Raw genomic sequence first — 20,326 nt, forward strand, 5'->3', positions numbered from 1 at the left:
TAGATGCCAGCAAGGCTGGGGGACAGCTGGGATGCAGACAGAGTAGTGAGCACAGCCTAAGAGATGGAAGGGGTGTGAGAAGGGGGGGGGGGCTGCTGCTCAGAATACATCTGTTATTCCAAAGCAACGCAAGTGCCCACATACGGTGAAAGAAGGAAGGGGTGCATCTCTCCGAGTCTCCTTTTTTTTCCTGCCCCTGACAGAAGTGTGGCAGGGAGGTTTGGTCCACGCGGATCTCCTCCGCCGGCTGCACCTGAAGATGGAGGCCTCCGGGCCCCCCACATTCCTGACAATCCATCCCTGGCTCATGCAAATGCACGCAGAAACACAGGCTGCTGCTATGGAATGGGATGAGACACTTCCAGGCTCCGGGCAGATGCATCTCAGTGGCTGAGCCTCGCCTCCTTTGCGAAGCACCAGAGGTCGCTCTGGTTGGCTTAAAGCTACTTTTTGCATCTTGGGCAGCTCAGTCCGATCTCCTCTTCTTGAGTTTATGGAAAGGGTTTTGCATGTGCTAGGGAGGGGTGGTGGATGAACTGGTGGTTGGGAAATCTCTCTCTTCCTCCTCCGGTTTCCCTGTTGATGGCCATATGATCTGGCACGAGGAGCCTGGAGCTGCTACTGCCGTCACCAGCTGAGTTCTCTCAAGTGGAGAAGAGGAAGGGAAGGGAAATCTTTATACACACACACACACACACAGACATGCATGCACACACATTTTCTTGCTGATCATCTCCACCCCAAACACATCTGCTGCTGCTGCGGCTGCGCTGCCACCACTGCTGTTCTCCGCGAAGTGTGAGCAAGTCAAAAGTGTCTACTGTAAAGGCAGCAAGTATTTCAAGGAGGAAGGAGAGAGCTCTGGGAAGACGCACGCACGCTGCAGAGCTGAGCAACTTCAGACAGAGTTGGCCGTCAACAAGTGCTTGGAAAGGCCAGGGCATCGCAGTGGAGCATCATCCAAAGGGCGCCGAAGTCGGGACCTCCGTCCGGGTGGTGGCTGACTCCCAAAAGCCTTCCACCATTACCTCCAAAAGCGAAGACGATTTCTTAACCCTGGCTGCCTCCAGGCTGAGCCACAAAAAGAGGGTCATCGGGGCCGCCATCGGGGTGGCAATGGTGTTGGTTCTCCTGGTGGCCATTCCGTTGCTGGTGCACAGCTCCAAGACCACCTCCCACTATGAGATGCTGGGCAGCTGCCGTATGGTCTGTGACCCTTACACGCCACAAACCCACGGGGCGGCTTCGGCAGAGGCAAGCCAGGAGTTGGCCGTCATCTCACCGCCTCCTTATGCATCTGGAGAAAAAGGGGACCAAGGAAGGAAGGGCAAGTCTGGAATCCGTGGGCCTCCTGGCCCCCCGGGGCCACCTGGTCCCCCTGGCTCACCTGGAGATCCAGGGAGGCCGGGTCCTCCAGGGCCACCTGGTCCAGGGCCCGGGGGTTACATGCCATCGTTCCCTAAGATCGCCTTTTATGCAGGACTGCGGAAGCCACACGAAGGGTATGAGATCCTGCGATTTGACGATGTGGTGACCAATGTGGGAAACTACTACGAACCACTGAGTGGCAAGTTTACCTGCCCTCTACCTGGTATCTACTTCTTCACCTATCATGTGCTCATGCGTGGGGGCGATGGCAGCAGCATGTGGGCAGACCTGATGAAGAATGGGCAGGTAAGGAGACACCCCCTACTCTTTACGCCTGTATCCTTTCCTTCCCAGAGTTACCCTCTGCTCCTCTTTCTTTTTGCCACCACAACTGAAAGCCCCTCCCCCTCTACCAGGAAACCATGCATTGACCCCTCCTACCCACCATACAAAGTTTATGGTATCCTCCTATTTCATTGGCAAACACAATGGCTTCACCCACTGCATCTACATACCCTTCCCACTCCACCGACAGGCCGTCTAATTAGAGGGCCCAACTTCACCTGCCATCCATTTCCATTTACCTTCTCCCAATTCTACCTGCTCAAACCTTTAACCCACTTCAGTGACTAACCACACCCACCCTCTTTAGCTGTTCCCATCAATGTCTTGACTCCTCCCACTCGACCTCAATGGCTCCACCCACTCAACTTAAAAATTCTTCCAACCTTCTGCCCCTGAAGGCACTGCACTGACATTTCCTCAAAACTTATTGAAAGCTCAACTTTACTTCACTTACAGAAACTTCTCAGTCAGCTACTTGGAGCACAACATCTCAGCCCTTGGGACTTCCAGTGCAATCCTAAAAACTTTTTTCCTAGGAGTAAGTCCCACTGAACAGACCTAAGTAGGATTCTGAGTAGACCTGCTTAGGATTGCACTATATGTTATTAATTTGGCAGGAAGGACAGTGGGTTTGTTTCTCCCCAGGAAAAGCTGAAAGGGGGAAAGGCGTTATAATTTCTCTAACTGTAGAATATTTTAAAATCAATTAGAAATTGCATGCAGGGGCAAGTTTACCTTGTACTCTTACTGCTTTCTGAGCAGGCGTTCAGTTTTAATCCAAAACTGACACTATCACATCACTATTACAAAGCTCTCCTCAGGTAATTTTTCAGAGGAAACAGGTAATGCTGAAAATATCCTTGTCTTTATGAAGGAAGGTGGTTCATTCTGATTTTAAGGGTTCTCTTCGAGAAGAAAAGATAAAGCTTGCCAAATGAAAAGTGCATATCAAGCACTGTATTCCATTGAGATTTATTTAACATTCCCTCTGCCATTAAAAAAAAGTCTCTATGGCTGTGCAGCCTTATATGGCTGTCAGTCAAGTTTGAAAATCGCCTTAAATCAGAAACTGCATTGTGATCTAACCTGACCACCCCTTCTTCCCATTAAGTTTCTACCTATAAAGTATAAAGTGATAGGCAATCTAGGGAGAAAAATGTATGGAATTTGCATTTGTATCTATGACTGGTCTATGACTTTAAATTATTATTGTTGTTGCTAGAGTTGGTCATTCATAGTTCCTTAAGGAAGATCAATGAGGATGTAAAGGAAAATCACAACATACATGTTTTCCACGTGAGCCTATATTTAATTTAACTGGATAGGGAGGACATTCTTTTTAAAACACTGCTTTTTAAAAATCTAACATGAAACGTTATTTCAACTATTACCAAACAAACACACATTTTCTGCCTGCATGCAGGGAAAGAAGAAATCAAAACTTTACACAAAGGTCACCTCTAGTAATCAGAACAAGAATACAATCACACAAGTCTGCTAAAGATTCTAAAGTTTAACTGGATTAGCACTAATGGAAGAAGAAGCACAGTTTATTTAATTCTTGGAAACAGTGTGAACTGGTCTCGTGAGCCGTGCCTAAGAGTCAAAGATCATTTTCTTCTTTCAGTTTTAAGAATATTACTTGGGTGCCCATACATCAGCATGGAGCTATAAAGTGCATGCTACACAAACTATATATGTACATTTAATCATTTGTACAAATTACCTCTGCACATTTATGTATCTTTAAAAAGTCCAAAAGATAAAATATCTGTTTGCCTAAAAGCTAGATATATGTACACATATAAATACGTTGTAATGATGGTCCAATAGGCATTCCGTATAAGAGGAGCATTTTATCACTATTTTACTGAATTAATATGCACATCTAAATGATTATTATGAGGTCACTTATATTTTTATGCATTAAAATCTATCCATCCATCAGTTTTATGAATCATGCCAATGCTGAAATTAAGCATGTGGAGATGTTGCCGGACAAAAAATGTTTTAATCTATCTTATACTGTAGATTTAATTTCATTTGCAGTCATAAAAATATACCTAAACATATAAATATAAAAGTAGTACCTTTAAACATCTATACCTATTTATGGTTGTAAAATAGTACTGATGACAAATTTCCACAATTTATATGTACATACATGCCTCTTACAAAAACTTTGCTTATTTACTGCCTTATATTCATTTAATGACTGTTTATGTAGAAACAGATCAACAGGTCAAAACACAGAAAAAAATAAGACTGTGGTTAAGATCTGTGTCAGGATGACAAGTCCAAAAAGAAGAGTTATGTGTAATAAAATGCTGACAAAATGCCAAGGGCAGACCAACCACTCAAGATTTTGTGGCATGGTATATGACTTCACACAGACAAGCACACACATGACTAAGCGTGTCTATCCATCATAGACCATTTTCTGCCATCCACCAGTTTCCAATAAGTTTCTATGACACACACTTTATTTTTACATTTTTATTAGCAACCACTCCGAAGCTGCAGGTGGGTGGAAAGTTTCCAATAAGCTTACCTCTTTTTATTGTTTGAAAAAAGGCATACAACCCGATCGCTTAATTTATTGCATGAGCTCTTGTGAATCCCAGAGGTAGGAAGAAAAGATATTCCCCCGATGAAAACTTTTATATGGCATTTTTAAAGTCTCTTTTTTAAAAAAACTTTTCACCTCGGACATCGAGTTATCAAATATGTGGTGTTAAATGGCATGTTTCAGAGTCTCAGCTTCAACTCTTCCCATTTGTTAAAGATAAATAAGTCATTGATCTGAAATTTAAAATGCATCCCTGTTATCTTTCAACGAGCCACCCGAACTAATGAAAACACATCTCCAGAGAAGACATCTGTTGTCTCTTTTCATCAGATCAATATACATATCCGTGTGCCAGCTGATAGTTCCAACAAAATGCTCTGGGAGATACTGAAATTAAAACAGTACATTTATATAATATATTGTACAGAGAGTGTGTGTGTTTTATGTCAAAAGGTATTTTAAGAGCCAAAGGTAATCTTGCCATACTAAGCTGTGGATCAAACCAAACTCAAAAAGGATTTCTTGCAACTGTCCTTTGCTTCGAAAGGTCATGTAAATATTACACGTGTTTAACTGCACATTTCTTCCGTACTTCAATGAGGACAATGCTTCATGTGTTCATGTGTTATGGATTAAGAGTGTACACCATGTGCGTTTGAAGACTGACAGAGTTAGGAACCACATGGACTCAGTCAGGCAAAGTCAGACAAGCGCACCCCCTTCAAATATGCGGGGTAACCTCTTGGTCCTTAACACACCAAGAAGAGCCAAGGTCAAAACGTTAACACAGAACTTCACCCACCAGAAAGCGGTGGATCCATGCCTACTTTGGGCCTGTGGTCGAAAGCCTTGTGTTCACCAATCCATTGAATTATACTGTCTAATTAAGGTGATGTTTTGATTAGTTTCCTTAGAAAACTGACCAGAAGAATCTACTGTGGTTCTGGGTTCTGAAGTGGAATGGAGCGTCTCCTTCCCCTCTTCATCGCTACACAAATATTAAGGGGAGTTTGGAATCCTAATCGCCCTTCATTGCGTTCATTGATCTCACACACTTTATTTTTAAAAAATCTGCAACAGAGTCAATTCCCTTCAACCCTTCAATAATTTCAACATTAATACCACAGCCTTGCCTCCCTCTCCCCTCAAAATCAATTAACTACTAGCAATATTTGGATATCAAAAGTGCTATCTAAAGATAAATTCTGCCTCCATGTTATAAAACTGGCATAGCTTGATTGCATCAAGTTGGCAGTGTGTTTCTCCCCTCCACACACGCACACACACACACAATATACAGTAAAGCATCCAGGCACCTAAGTGATGTTTGGCATGATTTATGCTTCATAAATGTCCCCCCCCCCTTCTCCCCCACGAGCCTTCCAGCTAAGAATAACGATTTTCCCTTTCTTAAATAGCAAGCTTAGATTTCAAGGGGGGTTGTGATGAAAGCTGCAGCGGAAGGGTTAACAAATATATATTTTTTTCCTGGAGAGCCTTTAAAATAGATTCCGACACCTTCACAATTTGTGCTTGGTGAACAGGAACAATTGCCTGTTTATTAAATAATAAATAGCAGGAAGGACAGAAACTGACACGGCACGTGGTAATATTGGTTCAGTCAACTTTCCCCCTGAGACCTGTTTGCAGTCAATTTGTCAGCGAGGGTTTTTTTTTTTAGTTTTAATACCAAAATACCTCCTGTCAATTGAGATCAGAGGCAAGCAATACCCATGTCTTTACCTTTATTCCCTGTGCAGTAGAGACCTTTCCCTCCTTCATTCTTTCCTCTAAATTTATGTAGTTTATTTTAGCAGGGAATTAAAACGGGAGGGAAATAACTGTAGTTTAATTTGCAACCGCTGCTATAAATCCAGCAGACAGCAAGGGGGGGAAGGAACCTCGTGTGAGGTTTATTTGGTGGTCAGCAGTCAGATATAATTCAAAAATATACAGCAAACCCCGCAAACACACACACAGATTAGAGAAATTACCATCTCACACACTTTAACAAAGCCAAGAAGAGAAAAACAGGGATAGACCTATTTTTCTGGGTCCCTGATTTTATTCAGTTCTTAACCTTCTAGCCTGAAGTTAAATAGGATGCAAGCGGAATGAGGGGGTCACAAGAATTTAGCCCCATAACCTGTTTTTGAACACCAGGGCTCGGTCTTGCAATATAAAAAAAGGAAGGAAGAGTGCCTTGGGGCATATACAGAGTGTTTTTCTCTCTCCCCCACTACTGAATTTTAACAGGCAGACATCAACTTCTAGAAATAAGAGGCAGCCATTTCAAAGGCCAGAGGGGATAACTTTTATTCAGGCTGGGGTTTTTAGCACATATCTTGTTAGGAATCATACCCTGAAGAGTTGCAACACTTGTTTTTAGTCGCCCCCATTTCCCCCTCCTTAGACCCTTCCTAGTGATGCTTCTCAGATATCCATAGCAGCACAACATGATCCATAGAAAGCCCGGAAATGGAGGATGGAAAGCCCAAAAATGTTGCACAGAAAGCTTCCTGGCTGGAATTCAGAGGTGCTTTGCTATTTGCATTACTTTGATTAGGGTTAAAAACAACTCACGCACTCTCATTTGGGAAAGATTCAGACAGCTGTTTTTTTTCTTTAGCACTGTTTGGTTGGGAGAATTACGGTGGCACCTCTCTCTCTTTCCCCGTAGTAAACCCTGGAGCGTTCCCAAGTAGATCAAACCGGCTCTTGCCTTTCTTGGCCAGTCACTCTCAATATCCATCACTTTGTCAGTCCCAAACCCCACACCACAGGGACATATTCTTGGCTTCTATCCCTGGGCTTTGTTGTGTGGAGTGGTGAAGCCTCGCTTCAAATTCTATATCCACCTCTTCAAAGCTCTGAATGGGAGGTTTACCAGGTAACAAACGGTGCCGGGTGTAGTTTAAAAATCCCAACATAGCCACCACTAATGGAACAACCAAGGAGGCTCTTCTAGCATTCACGTCTTCTCGGACTTCATTTTCTTTCCCAAGGTTTTGTTCCTAATCCCAGATACATGAGAGCCGGTTCTGCTCCTCTGCTTCCGCACACTCTCTTCCTCGCTGTGGTTCGGAGGACAGATTGCAGGGCAAAACCCAGTTCAAATTAAGCCCCAATGTGTGCTTCCCAAATCTGACCAAGCAGGCTGCGGCTCACAATAAATGGGTTAGTCTTTAAGGGACTACAAGACACTTCGCTGTTTGGGCTGGGGCTAATGAACGGAAATTTCCCAAATCTAGAATTCTGTCCGACTCCAAGGCAGGGTCTCATGCAGGGTTAAGAGAACAAAACAGCTTTCTCTTCTGGGTGAGAGGCTTGCTTCTGTGTCGTTGGACGGGGGACTGAAATGGCCGTCTGCTAGAGCAGAGTTTGCTGGGATCCAACTCTTCCTGTTCCCCGCCCGCCCCTAGCAAAAGACAGGTGTCCACAATGACAGGATTAATTGGCAACGTCAGCAGAGGGGAGATGGGAATTAAACAGACCATGGAGAATTAGCCCTCTACTGGCCTTCAGAGAAGGTCCCCTGTCAGGGGCACAGATGTCAGGGGCTTGCACAGATGTGTCAGTCGTGTGAGTAAACAGAAGAAAGTCAGCTGTCAGTCAAGCCTCGCTGACTTTAGGAACTCTTTTATTTCTTAAAGGGGGGGGGATGAAATTGCAGAAGCATGGCAGATTCGGGAGTAGGTTTTTTTAATATGCCCCTAAAAATAGCTTCCAACAACCCCTACAAATGCCCCAAAGGCACTTAGAAAACCAGGAAATATGACCAGGTATCTCTTTATTTGCTGAATATCTGTGCCATTAGGATTGTGTGCCAGTTAGGAATTCATCAGGTGAAGCCATCCCTCCATTGCATCTCCGTTCCAGGAACGTCTTTATCTGCTGACATTTTACTTTGTCATACAGTTCTTCAAGGCACAGAAGGGCAGTCAGAAAATCCTATTAATATTCATCATGCCTGTTTCTACTTTTATTCAAAGTGGTCAGGATGGCGGACATGGGATACACCACATTTAATTCTCACAACAGCTCTATGAGGTAATAATTTGGCCAACCATTACTGTAAGGAGGAATTCCATCAAATCCTGCTCGCTCTCTCTCTCTCTCTCTCTCTCTCTCTCTCTCTCTCTCTCTCTCTCTCTCTCTCTCTCTCTATATATATATATATATATATATATATATATATATATATATATATATATATATATATATATATATATATATATATATATTATCGACAGACAGACAGACAGACAGACAGACAGACAGGAGTCCATGGTTCTAGCCACTATGTCAGATGGCTGAATCACATGAATTAACAGGAATTCATGTTACTGCAGGATACCACCAGTGTTAAAACTAGGTACAGTTTTAGCCAAGAAGTCCGGGACTCAAATTCTCACTGTGTGACTTCAGGCCACCCAATGAAAATGTGGTCAAATTCAGCACTCAAACCAAAACATTGATGATATCCCCGCTACAACTCACAGGAACCATTCATTACAGCTAACAGTGAGACTAAGGCCCTTTCCCCACTTACCTTTGACCACCCTTTGCTGCGTGCTGCTCTCAGCGCGCGTCATCTCTGGCGCGCGCCCGGGTTTCCCCATGACCCCGCGCTCTGCGCTCTGCGCGGGGTCATCAAAAAGCGCCGTTTTGAGGAGCGCCAGGAATGCCGTGCACTGAGGGGGCGTGAGAGCGGCAGCGTCGGGGCGGCTGCATTGTCGCCGCCCCTGTAGTGGGGAGTGCGCCGGGACCCCGCGCTACTTGAGGAGAGTAGCGCGCAGCAGAAGGCAAGTGGGGAAAGGGCCCATAATGTGATCAAACATTAAAGTATTTTGTCTATAGAATCTTTTTCTAGGAATCAGAAATGAGAACTCACAAGCATTGCCACTAGGACAACTACAATGAGAGATAACTTACATGGCCACAGGTGTTAACATACTATTATTGCCACTATTACAACTTGCCCCTTACTAGCACTAGTATATTGCTTGTGTACCACTTCTGTAGCAGAGATCATCTTACTGAACCATGAAAACTACCCAGTTCATTCTCCTGGGACACTGACAGTAACATTTGGTTGTGTCTACATGCACAAATGAAAGAAGGCAAAAAACACAGACACAATAAAAACCAAAAAGATTCTTTAAAAGAATGCGAGTATTTATGCTTTAAAAACCAAATTTTCGCAGCACTATTGTAAGAGTGTCTTCCCAGAGGATATGAACTTTGCTTCGTGGGCCAAAAAAAAACATAGCTGAGGAAATGGAGGTGCCAAAAAAGCACCAGGCAAATCCACCAAAGCCTGTGTAGCAACTCAACACCAGCATGGGGAGTAGGGCCATGCAGGCTCCCGGCTGTTAGCAGCTCCTCCTTGTTCATCGCAAGGTAACTTTAAGTGACCCACTCCTTTCCCTTCTCAGAACTGCAGTAAAGCTTCAGTGGTCCCAAATCATCTTGCTCTAACCTCCTTCAACTGATCCACCCATGCTTCCAGTCCTCTCCTACGTTGGATTTCAACTTTAAACTTAACAAAAAGAGTTCTCTGTGTACCCTAATCTACTTATTTGCGTGTCCCCTTTCAATGCTGGAATTCAAGAATCCCAGTGGCTCATCTTGTGTCTTGCATACTCAACACTAAATGACGTTGTCCATCAGGAAACGGATACCCAAACCTGCTTTTCTGCTCTGTATATTTTATTTTTGCCACTGTCTCCATCTCCAGCTCCCCAAAATGTCAAATTCTAATTGAAATCTGCCCCTGGAGCACTCCAAAGTCCACATCCTTCACTCAGAGCGCGGGGAAAAAAAACGCTACAGGAATTACAGTCAGTTCATCAACAGACAGCAATTCCTTTCGACTTCTCTCCAGAGTAATTTTTAAAACACATATACATTCCCGAGCACTGTGCTGTTCTCCAACACTCTGTCATAAACACCCTCATTGCATATGGCCCCGCCAGCTCAGGCTGTGATCCTGTCAGCTCATCCAAGCTTAGCTGTCTCACGCGTCCGACAGGAATCCACCAAGGAAAACTCTAGCCGATCAGCAGGAGGCGCTCTCCCTCACAAGCAGCATCCAGCCCTAGCCATTCTGGGCCCACACAGAGTGCCATGATATTTGCAGTAGTTCATAACTGTTGGCACATGGAGTTGCTCTTGCTCTAAGGAGCAGCAGTGGCGTAGAAGGTTGAGAGCTCGTGTATCTAATCTGGAGGAACCGGGTTTGATTCCCAGCTCTGCCGCCTGAGCTGTGGAGGCTTATCTGGGGAATTCAGATTAGTCTGTACACTCCCACACACACTAGCTGGGTGACCTTGGGCTAGTCACAGCTTCTCGGAGCTCTCTCAGCCCCACCTACCTCATAGGGTGTTTGTTGTGAGGGGGAAGGGCAAGGAGATTGTAAGCCCCTTTGAGTCTCCTACAGGAGAGAAAGGGGGGATATAAATCCAAACTCTTCTTCTTCTAATGCTTTTCCAGGGTTCAGAAGTCACCACGCCCCATACCAGACTTAGGTATATCTCAAGGTCTGAGGAGCCAGTCAAACAAAACATATTCTTAGTCAAGTTCAAATGTGGCAGATGGGGCCCAAATGTTATCAACCAACTGAGCAATACCAGACAATAAGATTTTATTTGCACTGCTTTTAAATCACCGTAAGATAGCCCTTTCCACACAAATCAGCAAAAACGTTTGGAAAACGTTTTCAATCCCCCCTCCCTTTACTACGATGCATGTCTGTACTCACCCCCTCGAAAAGATTCATGGCTGCCATTACGTGATTTTTCCCTTTTTTTTCCTGAGATAAATCATGCTTCAGTGCTTCACAGCTTCGTGGTGTGATTCTCCATACCCCCATAACTGATGCCATAAAGATTACCCCCCCCCCCGCCCGCCTCCCATAACAGAAATTAGCAAATAAACAAGCGAGGGCAAACAGAGAGTGAGCTGAGAAAATGATGCCAAGGAGGAAGTTCAGAGAAGGTGTGGAAAACTTCTTAAAGTGATCGCACACCAGAGAAGCCGTTTTGAAAACATTTCAGCCTAAAGAATAGTTTTTAAAGGGGATCCACTGAAAACGTTTTGAGGTTGGAAATAAAATGTTTTCAGAATTATGGGGCAGGGGACGGGACAGGACAGTGCAGAACTCCATGGAGGAAACATTTTATTTCCTGCCTCAAAATGTTTTAAAAGGTTTGTGAGGAAAGGGCCGATACCTGAGAGATAACGTCCCAACAAATCAAGGGGATAGACCAGGGGTGCCCAGATGTTCATGGACTATGATTCCCATCAGTCTATGGCCACGCTGGCAGGGGCTGATGGGAATCATAGTCCATGAACATCAACACCCCTGGGAAAGAAGCATGAAGACTTGTGCGGGAAACCCCAATTTCACCTTCTGCCACCCTGCCACTGCTGCTGCTCATAATACATCCCCTCCCCTCCCACTCATCACCCCCCCGTTCAGTTCCAGCTTGCCTACATCCTTGCCTCCTTTTGTTCACTTCTACCTCCACCGCCAATATACACACAAGATTGTGTGTTGTTAGAATACCCCAAAGCTGCCTGAACTCAGCAGCATTTTTATATTGTTGTGAGATCTGCAGTCACTATTAACTTTATTGGGGTTTGTCCCCCTCCCCCCCCCCCAACATCCAGTTATAGGGATTGTTAAAAGATAACGGTGCAAAGCTCAGAATTCCTCCAGAAACCTTAATGGAAAGGGCGGGATATAAATCTAACAGCAATAAATAGAAGATGTGACTGGCTCTATTGAGCATATTTGCCCACCTCAGGGGCATACTGCCCAAGGGGACATATAGGGTCAAATGTCCCTGGGATGCGGCCATTTAGTCACGTGGGGGCCCCCGGAAAATCACTCCTCACACCCCTCCTCCTTCCCTCCGGGTCCATACTCTGACCCGATGCAAATGGGCTCAGGTGGCTTCCTTGGCATGGGAAGATCTTCACCGGGTTCATCCCCCCGCTCAGTTGGGAAGGGGCACGCTGGCCGCCCCCGAGAAATGCCAGCGCAGAACAGTCGCTTCCCTCTGGCTTCGCCCGCTGCAGGGGGTGGGGGGGATCACTGCGTTGATTGGTAGTGGAGGGAGAGAGAGCCCACCTATATGGGGGCGGGGAAGGGGCAGAAAACTCAGATTTTGCACCAGGCTACATTTTCCCTAGATACGCCTCTGGCTCACCTGCAGAGGGTCCAGTCCTTGGCTACTAAAGATGGCTATCAAATTACTCTCCTGCTCTGTCATCAACTTCCTTTCTTTTTCTTCCATGATTGACATCTACGCCATTCTCACTTCTTCTACTCTGCCTGCACGGTTTTGAAACGCTCCCATCACATAATATGTAAACAGGTTTTTTGTAATTACAGTGGAACCTCGGTTTTCATTGGTAATCTGTCCGAAAAGAATCGATAAAAACCAAAACTGATGAAAACCGAGGCAAACTTTTCCATAGGAATCAATGTAAATCCAATTAATCCATTCTAGGCACTCCAAAAAACATGCCAAAAACACATTTTTGGGTGAACAAACATGGTGTTTAATGCTGAAAACAGTAACAAACAATAACACCAGGACCAGCTTGAGAGCCAGTGGACCAATGTCGCACCACAAAGCGGTCCAAAGTGGTCTGTTTCTGACGCCTCTTAAAGATTTGTCTGAAATGGGGCAAGACATTGGCATTAAACAAGCTGCAGACACGGCCCACAACAGCTTTGTCCGGGTGATTTTTCTCCACAAACTCCTGCACCTCACTTCAAATCGATGAAAACTGAGTGTACACCATGTGCGTTTGAAGACTGACAAATTTTTAACTGAAAAAAACGATGAAAACCGAAACCAATGAAAACCAAAGGCAATGAAAACCGAGGTTCCACTGTACTGATTTATTCCTCACCTTTCACTCCAATGGAGACCCAACGCAGCTTCACACTACTCCCTTCTCCTTTCTTTTATCCTCACTGCAGCAATCATTTGACTTAGGTTAGGCAGGGAATGTGTGACCGACCCAAAGTCTTCCGGCAAGCTTGCAGGGCTGAGTGGGGATGCAAACCTGTGGCCATTTCCCCAAAAGTCACTGAAAATGTTTGCAAAAAGTTTGCAAAGCATTTTCAATCCCTCCACTTGTTTGCACTTACCTCCTCTAAACGATTCCTAGTTAGAAGATCTAACCATTACACCGCTCTCTCTCTCTCTCCTTTAGACCCTGTTTCAGAGGCATAGCTAGGGAAAATGGAGCCTGGTGCAAAATCTGAGTTTTGCTCCCCCCAAAGTTCTTTTGTGTTTTTTGAATTTTTTAGTGTTTTTTCAGTTTTTGGCCTGCAGGGGGAGCAGTTTTTAGGCTAGCAGCATCACAATTTCAGGGCATCTTTAAGAGACTGTCCTGATGACACCACCCAGGTTTGGTGAAGTTTGGTTCAGGGGGTCCAAAGTTATGGACTCTCAAAGGTGTAGCCCCCATCTCCTATTAACTCCCATTGGAAACAATGGGGGATGGGGCACCCCTTTGGTGGGTCCATAACTTTAGACCCCCTGAACCAAACCTCACCTAACTTGGGTGGTATCATTAGGAGAGTCTCCCAAAAACTCCCGAAAATTTTGGTACTGCTAGCCTAAAAGCTGCGCCCCCTGCAGGCCAAAAAACTGGAAAACACTAAAATACAAAAAACAAACCTGAAATTTTTGCTGCCCCCCAGGCATGCACCCGGTGCAACACGGACACCCCCCCGTCCCCCTTGTAGCTCTGCCTCTGCACTGTTTGCAGCTTGGCCTGGCCAAATGTGGATGCCAAAATGGCAAACTGATAGGTCAACCAGCACAAGACAAGGCAGAAACATTAAACAGGGTCAGCCTCCCCCCCGCAGGTTTCTGACTGGGTGCAGATGCGGACTGACGGTAATTCCCTAGGGTTTTTATACCCCCTCCCACCATGAGTCAACCCATAGTAAACAGTCAGTGGATCAAACCAAACTCAAAAAGGATATGTGGGCCCCCATGATTATTCCCCCATATAAAACAAGCGCTGTGCACAAGTTACAGTACAATCCGATACAATAACAATCCTATCAAAATGGGCGGCAGTGGGGGCGACGGCGGGGGAATCTGCTGGTTGTGTGGTAAAACAGATTCACCTCAGGGCCCCTGCCACCACTAGTGTAGCGGGGGTGGGCTGGAGGCATGGTTAGGGGAGAAGTCGAGTCAGCCCCCTCCTAGGCTTTGCCAATTGTATGCCCTGGTCCTTGGATTCACGCCGCTAACAAGGCATTCAGTCCAGTGATGGCTTCTCGGCAGAAGGGCAACTTTTTTCTGTTCAAGCCTCCCCGTACTGCTGGGAAGCCTCCGTGGGAGTGGCAGGGTGGAGCACATCCAGAGGCGGGATCCAGCAGGTTCTCATCAGTTCCCGAGAGTGGGTTACTAATTATTTGTGTGTGCCGAGAGGGGGTTACTAATTGGGTCCGCTTTTCCATCTCCACGCCCTTGCCTCCCCGAGAGGCATACTGCCTTTGAACGTGAAGGTTCCATATAGCAATTGCGACTAATAATGTAACTCCCTGAACTGGGTTAATCCCTTTCAGGTACTGCAATTCATTGATTCTCAGCCTTTCATACCTTTTATCTCACCAGTCTCTATCAAAGAACCTGTGTGTTTCACGATTGCTGTGTTCAGATTTGTGAGTTGGGGCATTTTCTATAATGTGATGATGATTTAGAAATGACCTGGTGCAAAAAATGTTTGGGGTCGTGGTGGGGTGGCTGCCCATGGGGGGAGGCATCCAACTCAGGTTTGGCCCAGGGCTCAGGTTTGTCTAGGTACGCCTCTGCCCCCTTTGCTGAGGGGGGGCTGGCGAGGGAACCTGTTACTAAAATTTTTGGATCCCACCACTGAGCACATCGGCATGCGAGCCATCATCACCAAGTTTGGACGGGGCTGTAACACACTTCTCTCTGTGATACACCTCTGAAGATGCCAGCCACAGATGCAGGCGAAATGTTAGGAACAAGATCCACCAGACCTTGGCCACACAGCCCGGAAAGCCCACAACAACCAGTTGAGTCCGGTCGTGAATGCCTTTGACAATACCCCCCCCCCCCAAATTTAAACCAGAAATTATGAAAATAAACAGATGAGAAGGAAAGGAGTAAGTGACACAATAGAGAATGGCGCCAAGGAGGAAGTTTGGGGACGGCAGAAAGGTGTGGAAAACTTTTTAAAGAGATTGCACCGCAAGCGAAAACAGTTTGGCAACTTTTCAGGCTAAATAATCGTTATAAAAGAGGATGCCTTTAAAATGTTTGGAGACTGGAAATAAACCATGCATAACTCCACTGAAGAAATAGTTTCTTGCCTGCTTCAAACTATTTTGTTTTGATGTATTGTCGAAGGCTTTCACGGCCGGAATCACTGGGGTGCTGTGTGGTTTCCGGGCTGTATGGCCATGTTCTAGCAGCATTCTCTCCTGACGTTTCACCTGCACCTGTGGCTGTCATCTTCAGAGGATCTGATAGTGGGAAAGCAAGTGGAGTATATATACCTGTTGGAGTGTCCAGGGTGGGGGAAAGAACCATTGTCTGTTAACAAGTAAAGGGTGCAATTAGCAAGCTAGATTTACACGTGTTGAGTGGGATCCACCTATTAGCATGTGAGTAACAATGAAAATAGCAAGGTCAATAGGTGAGGACAACTGAATAGAAGTAGCCTGGCCTTTGTTCCCTTTGATTGTTTATTGTCTATCGTCATCCTGTGTTTGTGTGGAGCTGATTAGTCACTGTCTTGGCTCTAGTGTTTTTCAACACTGGTAGCCAAGTTTTGTTCATTTTCATGGTTTCTTCCTTTCTGTTGAAATTGTCCATGTGCTTGTCCATGTATTTTATTTTGGTTGTGCAGAAACGGCCTGTGTTTCCTAGTAATCGGCTGCACCTTACAATGTCCTTTATACCACTGTTCTCAATACAGTTTAATTTTCTGCACAGGGATGATGCTAATCAGTTGACAGAAAAGACAGCCAGGCTTCTGAATGAAAAATGGGTGGCGGAGGGGTGCAGCGAGAACCAACCCTATAGAAGTCTCTTAGTTGAACTAATATTGAACTAATATAATCCCAGCAAGTGGCATTAATCTTGGACTGCAGCACTGCTAAAGAGGAAGAAGAAGAAGAGTTTGGATTTTATTATTATTATTATTATTATTATTATTATTATTATTATTATTATTATTATTATTATTATTATTATTATTTATTGGGTTTATAGACCGCCATCCCCCGTTTCTCTCCTGTAGGAGACTCAAAGGGGCTTACAATCTAAGAACATAAGAACTAGCCTGCTGGATCAGACCAGAGTCCATCTAGTCTAGCATTCTGCTTCTCGCAGTGGCCCACCAGGTGCCTTTGGGAGCTCACATGCAGGAGGTGAAAGCAATGGCCTTCTCCTTGCCCTTCCCCCCTCACAACAAACACCCTGTGAGGTGGGTGGGGCTGAGAGAGCTCCGAAAAGCTGTGACTAGCCCAAGGTCACCCAGCTGGCGTGTGTGGGAGTGCACAGGCTAGTCTGAATTCCCCAGATAAGCCTCCACAACTCAAGCTGCAGAGCTGGGAATCAAACCCGGTTCCTCCAGATCAGAGTGCACCTGCTCTTAGCCACTATTCCACTGCTGGAGTTGAAACCTATTCCTAATTTCTTCCTCCATTCAGAATGCATGTATTCTCCCTTCACCTCCTGTCAGTTTAATTTCCCTACTGGCTCCACCGAGATAATTAACACAGGACACCCCCCCCCCCAATTAATTTATTCACGCTCTTTCAGAGTGCCCCCTAGTGGAGACTGGGAGGTTGGAGGGCATTTCAGTGCTGCACAGATGTGTATGCATACTGCGGTACAAAGAACACCATTAGTACGGCATCCCTTGTTTGAGATTCTTTAAACGATATGGGACAATGAAAGATGTCAGTGAAGCTCAGTCTCAGTGAGAACAGGGCTCACGGGTTTGATTTACAGTCACATCAATCCCCCATGCTAATGATAGCCAATTCAACCCTTTTATGAGGACCAACTACAGTCGAATCCCCACTACCTTCTTAGCCAGGTTTCAGGACGCAAACTAACCAGGTTTCAGGGACAACCTCCCCATTGCTTGCGCGGCAGACATGGACTCTTCCTGTTTTTGGCGCTCGTTCTCCCCCTTATCCCGCTTCCCAGCAGGACCTGCTGGCAAGTGGGATAAACCTCATTGGCACGGTTCAGAGCTGATCCGAGGGGAGGGACAAGAGTTGAAACCCTGACTCATTTCCTGCTGCGGAGTGTGACACAAAAGTCGGGCAACCAATCAGCACTCTCCTGGCGCTGAAGCGATGTGTGCGCAGCCAGCCTTTCCTGAGTTTCGTTTGTGCTTTTGCAGTCGGTGAGCAAGAGCAGAAGGGGATGCGGAAGGACGTTAACCGGTCAAACGTGTAACTGTTGAATCGTTAAATGTTCACACAGTTAAACGCTTAACTGTTCACACAGTTAAACGTTAAACTTAAAAACATTAACTTTTTTTTTTGCGGTCCTGGCCCATCAAGGCACGCCAGCCAATCAGGGGAGACCGGCGAAGCGAGATCGCCTGGTAGTGGGGATTACTAAGAGTTCTGGAACCGGGTGTGTCTGCTGTGTGCACACTGCGGTGAGGAGGTAGAAACTCCGATGAAGAGGTACGGTTTCACTACAAACTGGTTTTGATCTGCGTAAAATTTTCCAGTGGGAATTCGACCTACATTTCAGTATTCCACAGCTTTTATGTTCTACAGAACTCTTCACCCTGTTGGATGTGGGGTTAAGGCCTCATCGGCTTTGCAAGGCAATTTAGGTGATGCCGGATGCAGCTGGTATCAAGTTGCACTCTTGGCCCGATTGCAGTCTTCGGTGCGTGCATCATCCCACAACAGAGCAAATAATGTCACCCTCGGAGCCATTTTAATCTATGAAAACAGCATGAAGGGGAAGGCTGGAGCCCCTTCTCTCTTGGCGACACAGTCCTGATCCAGTTCCAACCCTAAGGGACTTGAGGAACAAGTTCCTTGCAGAGGCATCAAGTTCTGACAGGGGAATACCAACCTGACTCGTGGCCAAACAAAAAAGTAAAGCAGGGCTACACCAAGCGACGGGTCAGCAAGCCAACAAAGGAGAAAAGATGCACGGCAACTGGGAATGGCTTTATTGAAAATGTTCCTCTGCATTTTGCTGTTTAAGCTTCATCAGCAAAAAGAACTCTGATTCCTCTGGCGAAGCTTCTACAGCAAAACATGAAAGGCTAAACATGATAATAAAGATGTCACCAATCTTTTTTTCTTTTCTTTTCTTTTTATTTCTTTTTGTTGTTGTTGCTTTTGGGGCCAAATATATGGCATAGTTTGGCTCTTAGCCTTCTGGAATGAAGGAAATCAGGGCAACTTCCATCAGAAATTAGAGAAGCCAGCATTAATCAAGTCAAATCTCTCTCTCTAGTCCCAAAAGGTAGACACCTACCCAACATCAGATGATGTGTTTTGCTAAACTTGAACCCAGATGTCACAAATCATCCCAGGAGAGCTCGTGCTTTATTGCTCTACATCAGGGATGGCCAACCTTTGGTGTTCCAGAGATGTTCATGGACTACAATTCCCATCAGGGCTACAGCCAATTGGCCATGCTGGCAGGGGCTGATGGGAATTGTAGTCCATGAACATCTGGAACACCAAAGGTTGGCCACCCCTGTTCTACATGTCTGTGTTACATCCCCATATTACAAGAGCGCAGAAGAAGTTTTTCCTGGCACTGTGGCTCCATGTGAAATAGCAAATTTGTTTGCCCACGGTACATTCTGAACTCCACTGGTCTTGATAGGAACCAGTGAGCTCAATTAATTGTCTTTTACACCCATATTAATCAAACAACCACAACCCAACCTAACTGACAGCCAGAGTGGTATAGTTGTTAAGAGCAGTGGCCTGTCATCTGGAGAACCAGGTTTGATTCCCCACTCCTCCACATGTGCGGCCGGCTCTAATCTGGTGAACGAGGTTTGTTTCCTCGCTCCTGCTGGGTGACCTTGGGCTAGTCACGGTTCTCTCAGAACTCTCTCAGCCCCACTTATCTCACGAGGTGTCTGCTGTGGGGAGGGGAAGGGACAGGAGTTTGTGAGCCGCTTTGAGACTCCTTGAGGAAAGTGGGCTATAAATCCAAACTCCTCTTCTTCTAAAAATTATGTACATTACTATTTCCTGGCTTGGTGTTGAATATTTTGTTTTTAAAAAAAACATCCAATCACTACTCAAAATCAATACCTTTCAATCCATTTTTAATTTGGAAAGTTCAAGCACAATCAGGGCAGACTTGGGCTTTCAGGCCTCCGGAGATCAGTGCCAGTGTTTTTAATGTTACATTTTTATTTCCACTCACTAAATAGTCAGGAAGATAAATAAGAGATATGCGGGGGTGGGGGGTGGGGTAGTCAATTGCACAAAGACAACAGAGCAGACAGCAAATTCCCCAAGCAGAATTTGAACCAGCAACTGCAGATTCCCCGTTAAACCCTGTCCATTGCCCTAGGTAGTTGCCCTATGTTTATGGCTCCGGAATAAGCCCCACCTGGCAAGTTTATCCCCCTCTTTGCTGATACAGACAGTATTTCATTTCCCCGCTGACAGCTTGATCCATGTAAGAGCTCACTCTATTGACAGAGATTTGTCTGGAGAGGTCTGATGCAGGCCCCTTTTGATCAGTCTATTGTAGGAATTTATTACCTGGACTCTGCCACTATAGCCTCAGAATACACCCATTCTGCGAGGAAGGGGGCATGACATACTTCTCTCCCTATGAACTGTGACACTGAGAAACAGGGCAGGATTAAACTGCTTATCCAAAGCGAGTCCAGGTGCTGTACAGAGGCGTAGCTAGGGAAAATGGAGCACGGTGCAAAATCTGAGTTTTGCGCCACCGCCACCACCACCACAACACACACACACCCATGTTTGTTTGTGTTTTTTGTATTTGTAGTGTT

General features: G+C 45.5%; 1 protein-coding gene across 1 annotated transcript in view; it reads left to right on the forward strand.

Moving 5' to 3' along the window:
- Positions 1–468: 468 nt before the first annotated feature.
- Positions 469–20,326, forward strand: part of C1QL4 (complement C1q like 4) — a 43,672-nt gene continuing 23,814 nt past the window's right edge. Inside the window, exon 1 of the mRNA XM_048492169.1 lies at positions 469–1,674. Within this exon, the coding sequence (XP_048348126.1) occupies positions 1,117–1,674 (558 nt within the window). The 5' untranslated portion in view covers positions 469–1,116. The remainder of the gene's footprint in view (positions 1,675–20,326) is intronic.

This window comes from Sphaerodactylus townsendi, linkage group LG03, assembly GCF_021028975.2.
Source record: "Sphaerodactylus townsendi isolate TG3544 linkage group LG03, MPM_Stown_v2.3, whole genome shotgun sequence".
Classification (NCBI taxonomy): Eukaryota; Metazoa; Chordata; class Lepidosauria; order Squamata; family Sphaerodactylidae; genus Sphaerodactylus; species Sphaerodactylus townsendi.